The sequence below is a fragment of the Hydractinia symbiolongicarpus genome, chromosome 10 (genome assembly GCF_029227915.1).
Source record: "Hydractinia symbiolongicarpus strain clone_291-10 chromosome 10, HSymV2.1, whole genome shotgun sequence".
Classification (NCBI taxonomy): Eukaryota; Metazoa; Cnidaria; class Hydrozoa; order Anthoathecata; family Hydractiniidae; genus Hydractinia; species Hydractinia symbiolongicarpus.
Window position 1 is genome coordinate 18,208,433 of NC_079884.1, and position 6,782 is coordinate 18,215,214.

Below are 6,782 nucleotides of genomic sequence, written 5' to 3' on the forward strand. Positions count from 1 at the left end.
CCCTTGTGTCTAGCTAGCTAACATTATTTTGTTTTTGTTTATTTTTGTGTCTAGTTTGTGTGTGAAAAATGTGCCTTGCAATCCCTTTCCCTTGTAGTGTGTGTGGAAAATCAGTGAATGACAACCATACTGCAGTATTTTGTGATCTCTGCAAATTATGGTCTCATACCAAATGTAACAACATTACACAGCTAGTGAATATATTCTGCTCCAAGACTCACCATTTAACTGGGCCTGTCAAAAATGCCTTAGAAATGCTCTTCCCCCAGGAAATGTTTTCTCTGACGACTTTACTAACATGAGTACTACCTCTCCTCCTGACTTTTCAAATTCCAGTTCTGCAAAAAATACTAAACTAAAATCTTTTTTGTCCCGCTTGAATGATCTCAATAACTTTTACGAGACTGTACAAGAAAATATGGGTGTTGAGGGTGTCAACTGTAGGTACTATGATACAGACGAATTTACATCATTAAACTTGGACAACATGAAAGCTCTTTCTTTTTTTCACATGAATATAGCATCTCTGAGTCTGCATTTTGATGAGCTTAAAGCTCTCCTCCAAAACTTCTAAATTTCCTTCTAAATTCTCTGACATGATCTGTATACATAATATAATTTTCCTACTGAACCTTTATTATAAAACTCTTCCTATTAGCCTCATCAATACTTTCGCAATCGACTTCGCCCATTCCCACCACACCCGTGCTGCTGACAAAGGCTTTTTGAATCTACCTCTTGTTCATTCAACTGCGTTTGGTAAAAAGTCTGTTAAGTTCTTTGCAATAAACTCATGGAACCGTCTTCAAAATTCCTTACCCTTTAAAATCTTGAGTAAAAATACCTCTGAGCTAAAAATTTTTTTACATAGTCACTTTATTAACACATATAAAATCTAATTACAATTTTATTTTATTTCACCCAGTCCAAATTCCTTTTCCTGCTTGAAGGTTTGTTTTAAGCAGCTTCCAGACATTTCATGCTATTTTTGACTTTGACTCTGTGATATCCTCGTCTGAATGTTCGTCTTGTCCCTGTGTTGTCCTATGGCTTCGTCCTACCTGTTGTTCTCCCAGGTAGCTAGCACGTTATTTAAGCACATAAAGTGCTTTGTGCTAGTTATCCTTTTATTAGGTAAATGTTCAATATATTTTTCATATTATATATTTTCATTGTAAACTCCTAATAAAAAATAAATCTCTCTCTCTCTCTCTCTCTAAAACCTTGAATTTGCTTTCGATATCATTGGTATAACTGAAACAAAATTCCAAGATAAAATCATCCCAAGTAATGTTTCACTTTCAAATTATACAATTGAGCACACTCCATGTGATGGAGAAAAGGGGGGAGCATTACTTTATGTATCCAACAGTCTTAATTATACCACTCGTGTTGATCTAGATAAACTTGCCTATAGGTCACTTAAAGTAGAATCTAAATTTATTGAAGTCATTCGCAAAAACCGAAAAAATGTTGTTGTAGGTTGTATCTACAGACATCCTAAAATGCCTGTTGAGATCTTCAACAATGATATTTTAATGCCTCTCCTGGAAAAAATCTCGCTTGAAAAAAAATCTCTGACACTGATGGGTGACTTCAACATCGATATTATGCAAGTAAATACTAATACTCATGCAACAAATTTCTTAGATATTATTAATTCTTTTGGACTTTTTCCTCATATCGTCCTGCCTACTAGAGTGACTGAGTCAAGTCAAACTATCATAGATAATATTTTCACTACCCTTGATGAATTGAACACTATTTCTGGTAATGTTATAACATGCATCTCTGATCACTTGCCTCAGTTCCTTATTATCAATGGAACTAATGAAAAGTCTAAGCCACAAAAACTGAAAGTGAGAGACTGGTCTAAATTTAACGAAACCAATTTCTCAAATGAAGTCTCTGCATTAAATTGGGAAAATGTACTTTGTACAGGTGATAAAGATGTAAACACATCTTTTAACAATTTCTTCAAAGCCATTGAGGACATTTTGGATATCCATGTTCCATATAAAACTATATTATCAAAAAAATCAAAAAATGAACCACAAAATCCTTGGATGACCAAAGGTATTCTAAAATCCATGAAAATCCGTGACAAACTTTATAAATCTTTTATGTGTGCAAAAAACCCTATCATTAAGTCTAACATCCAAGAAAGATATAAAAGATATCGTAATAGGATTGTATCCTTGTGTCGAACCAGTAAGAAGAATTACTATTCTGATTATTTCAAAAAAAACATCCAGAATATTGGTAACATTTGGAAAGGTATAAGGTCCTTAATCTCTTCTAGTAGTCGCAATGAATCTAATTTAATCTCACTTAACATTAATAAATCTATAACCACAGATCCCTTAACTGTAGCCAATACTTTCAACAACTTTTTTTCTTCTGTCGCAACAAACCTTCGCAAGAAAATTCCTCACACACCTAAAAACTTTAATCAGTTTCTAAAAAACAGTGTACCCAATTCAATGTTCCTGTCACCCACCACTCCAGAGGAGATTTTGAAATATTTATCTACTATAAACTCTAAAAAGTCCAGTGGTCCATAAAGTATTCCTTATAATGTTTTGAGTCTTATTAAAAATGAAATTGCTTGTCCCTTATCTAAAATTATTAATCTCTCATTTACCTTAGGTGTTTTTCCAACTCAACTTAAATTAACTAAAGTCATCCCTATTCACAAGAAAGAATCCAAACTCGACTGCACAAACTATAGACCAATCTCATTGTTATCAAATATTAACAAAATTTTTGAGAAACTGATTCATGATAGACTTTATAAGTTCCTTAACAAAAACAAGGTCCTATATTCACAACAGTTTGGCTTTAGAAAAATTTATTCCACTTCACAAACCTTGCTTAACATGATTCAAAAAATTGCTGACAACCTAGACAAAGGTAATTATGTTTGTGGAATTTTCGTAGATCTCCAAAAAGCTTTCGATACTGTTGACCATGAAATCTTATTGAAAAAATTGTTTCATTATGGCGTTAGAGGTAATGTCTTAAATTTATTAAAATCCTATCTTTCTGACCGTGATCAGTTTGTCTCCATTAAAGGTATTTTCTCAAATAAGGTATTTATGAAGCATGGTGTTCCTCAAGGATCTGTACTTGGCCCACTTCTTTTCTTGCTCTATATTAATGACTTACACGAAGCAATAAAATTTTCCCTAGTTCATCACTTTGCTGACGATACAAACTTGCTGCATTTTAATCCCTCATTGAAATCCCTCGTCAAAAAAGTCAATCTTGGCTCAGTGCTAACAAAATATCTCTTAATGCTAGTAAAACGGAATATATACTCTTTAGACATCCCTCTAAACCCTTTAACTGTGAAGTTAAGCTTTCTATTGGTGGTTTTTCCTAGTGAAACTATAAAATATCTTGGTGTACTGCTTGATTCTAACCTAGGATGGAAGTCCCAGATTAATTCAGTTGCAACCAAATTGAAAAAGGTTAATGGAATCATTGCAAAAATAAGACATTATGTGCCAATGGATGTTCTTCTGTCAGTTTATAATGCTCTTTTCCACTCAAATCTAAATTATTGCACCCAAGTCTGGGGTCAGTCCATAAGTTTACAAGTGAACCGAATCACTGTCCTTCAAAATTGTGCTTTACGTCTTATGAATTTTGCCAACCATAGAACAAATGCAAACCAATATTATAAAGATTTAGGCATCCTTAAATTCACAGATACTGTGAAACTGCAAAATGTATTATTTATTTATAAATTATTTCACAACAATCTACCTGTTCCTCTGATTGGTACCTTTTCAATTGACTTCTCTCACTCTCATAATACTCGTGCTAACAGCCTAGGCCTTATAAATTTGCGTGCTGTTCGTACTTCTGCATTTGGTTTGAAATCCATTAGGCATCAATGTGTCCTATCATGGTCTAGTTGTCAGAATACCTTACCTGAAATAAGACTTTTAGATCTCCCTTTGCATAGACTTAAATCTCTAATAAAGCATACATTGTTGTCTAATTATGTTTAATTTATATATACCTAAAATTACTATTGTTCACAATCACTTTCACACCACTTTTTTCTTGGGATTTGCAATTGCAATATTTTTCACATTTTTTCGCTTGTCTGTCTTGTTTTGTAGTGTTGTCTGTGTAAGTTGTGTGTTTTGTATTGTCCACGGTGGCTGTCATACTTCGAGCTCTGCTAACTTTGGCAGTTTCCGGGGTTTACTAGGGCAAAATTTTTAATTAATAATGTATATTTATCTCCTAGTAAACTGAAATATATGTTTATTTCATTCATTCATTCATTCATTCATTCATTCATTCATAACGAAGATCAAAGCGCAATGTTTCCGGTACATGTTGCACTATTTACCTGCGCTGTTACTCGTGCAGTCCATCTGGATGTAGTACCCGATCAGTCAGCCTCGTCGTTTATACGAACTTTAAAACGATTTATAGCCAGGCGCGGCATACCTACGTTAATGATTCCCGACAACGCAACGTACTTTAAAAACGAAGAACTTAGGTTAAGTGAAGAGTTATCGAAATTAAACGTAAAATGGAAATATATAGTTAAAGCAGCCCCATGGTGGGGCGGATTTTGGGAACGTTTGGTTCAATCTGTTAAAAGGTCATTAACAAAGGCCTTGTTTCGAAGTAGTATATCTTATGAAGAACTTCAAACGGTGCTATGCGAAGTTGAAAGCCTTCTTAACTGTAGACCTTTAACATACGTCTATAACGATGACATCGAAGAGGTGCTCACTCCATCACATTTAATGCATGGTCGCAACATATGTAGGCCTTGCGTTCAGTCTGGAGATGCGGACGAACTTGATAGCAAGGCAAAACTTTTAAAACGAGTGATGTACATAAAGGCCGTAAAGGAGCATTTTTGGAATCGATTCAGTAACGAATACATAACCAATCTGAGAGAGTTTCACGCACAAGGACCAAGTCACAGTCGTTCTGTTGAGCTTGGAGAAATATAGTCATTATTCATTCTGATAAGAAGCGCATCAATTGGCGTATGGGAAAGGTGACGTACTTTATTACGAGCAGGGACAATAACGTCCGTGCAGCTATAGTTAAAGTGTTTACGCCGTATACCAAAGTCATTAACTATATGAAGCGACCAATTGAAAAATTGTATCCCTTAGAGGTAAAGAGCGTTGAATCTGTGAGTTACGAGGAGAAACAAGAAAGTATGAAAATTATGGACAGCGATATGACAGTTATAGCCGATGACACTGCAACGGAACGCCCCAGAAGGATTGCAGCAGACAATAGCATTCTTATACGACGTATTCTGGGGCAAACCTGACATTGTATATACTCTTTAGTTTTTATGTATCTTAACGTAGTATTTGTTGAACACTTTTGTTCAAGGGGGGAGTGTGTCAGATCTTTCTGGTGGAGAGCCTACCTCACTTTGGATATATGTGTGTGTAGTGAACTAGGTAAAAGTTGAAACTTTATGTTTGAGAAAGAAAACTTAATATTCAGTCTGATTGTAATTCTTTTCCCGGAATCCAACAGTTGGTGATCTGGTTTCGAATGCCTTTTGTTTGTGTGACAATAGTTGTTGTGGCAACAATGTTATGAAATTAAATGAAATTATAACGATATTTATAACAAATTATAAGTATATTGTAGTAATTATAAGTATATTGTAGAAAAATTATAACTGTATTATAGAATACATTTAATGATATTAATGATATTGCAATGCTAAAACACAACTCAGTAAATAAAAATAAAATTCATAAATAATTAATTAGTTCTGCTGAATATAGTTTTAAGGGGTTCGATGCAAAATCAAAATAAACAAAACTGCGCATGCTCAGATACAATTCACTGTCGAATTCGCCGCTCAATTCGCTTCGTGAAAATCCCCCTTTAGTCTACGTGCTTGAAAAATTCTACAGAAAGAAATGACGTAACATCAAAGATGGCGCATTATAAGACGATCTTTAGTATGCTACACTGCACGAGCTTTAACTTTCGATAGCATATAAACTTTAAAATAAAGTGTTGTTCATTGGATAATAAAACAATCTGTTGCACTGTTAGGATTCTTATTGGCTTAAAACTCATTTTAGCCTCGTTCTCAGAAAAAATCTTTAGCCTGGGTAAGTTTCGGGCATCCAGCCTAGCTGCCTTGTCTCTATCTATCTATCTCTCTATCTCCTCAGGCGATTTTAAAGATTCTGCCTTCGCTGGCGGAAATCAATAATACATGTTGCAAAACTGTTGGTCAATATAGGGCGCTATTTGTGGTGGCTTAGATTTTAATACTATTTGCGCCCCTTTCAACTTTTCGTTACCACTATGTCAGACCGCAGCCTATACCAAATCCCACATTCCTACAAATTTGTGAAAAAAATATACAGACCATGGGTGTAAATTTGCGGACGAGATTTTTAAATTTTAGTTGTGAAAAAAAAGTTTCGGACCACGTGCAGAGAAGTTTTAAGTGCAGAAGAGAAGTGTCAAAATACAGAAGAAAAGTGTGAGAATACAGAAGAAAACTGTTTGAATCGTAAAAGAGGAGTGCTTTTAAATTGGAAGAGAAGTGAGCCATAGGGACCATCGTAGTATTCAACTTTACTATGAATTTTTTATGTATCTAAAAAACTTTAAATGATTATGCGCAATAAAGTGTACTGAAAATAGTTTTATGATAGCAAAACAAAAAACAAATAGTCCCAAAGTTTTTCTTTGTTTACCTACTTTCGCATGTTGTTAAATTGTTGAAAATTATTTTCTCTACGACGTTGTTCTAC

At 34.4% G+C, this 6,782-nt stretch overlaps 1 protein-coding gene across 1 annotated transcript; it reads left to right on the forward strand.

The window, feature by feature from the left end:
• Positions 1-298: 298 nt before the first annotated feature.
• Positions 299-4,988, forward strand: LOC130612931 (uncharacterized). Its single transcript, XM_057434261.1, has 5 exons — positions 299-534; positions 659-759; positions 1,273-2,556; positions 2,650-3,879; positions 4,330-4,988. The coding sequence occupies exons 1-5, from the start codon at positions 299-301 to the stop codon at positions 4,986-4,988; spliced, it is 3,510 nt and encodes a 1,169-aa protein (XP_057290244.1).
• The last annotated feature ends 1,794 nt before the right edge of the window (positions 4,989-6,782 follow it).

Bases quoted from the DNA above. Each gene is read 5' to 3' on its own strand.
- LOC130612931 (XM_057434261.1), top strand. From the start codon at position 299: ATGAGTACTACCTCTCCTCCTGACTTTTCAAATTCCAGTTCTGCAAAA. The intron at 760-1,272 runs GTAAAAAGTCTG...CAAAATTCCAAG, and splicing joins TGTTCATTCAACTGCGTTTG to ATAAAATCATCCCAAGTAAT. The intron at 3,880-4,329 runs GTTTGAAATCCA...TTCATAACGAAG, and splicing joins TGTTCGTACTTCTGCATTTG to ATCAAAGCGCAATGTTTCCG.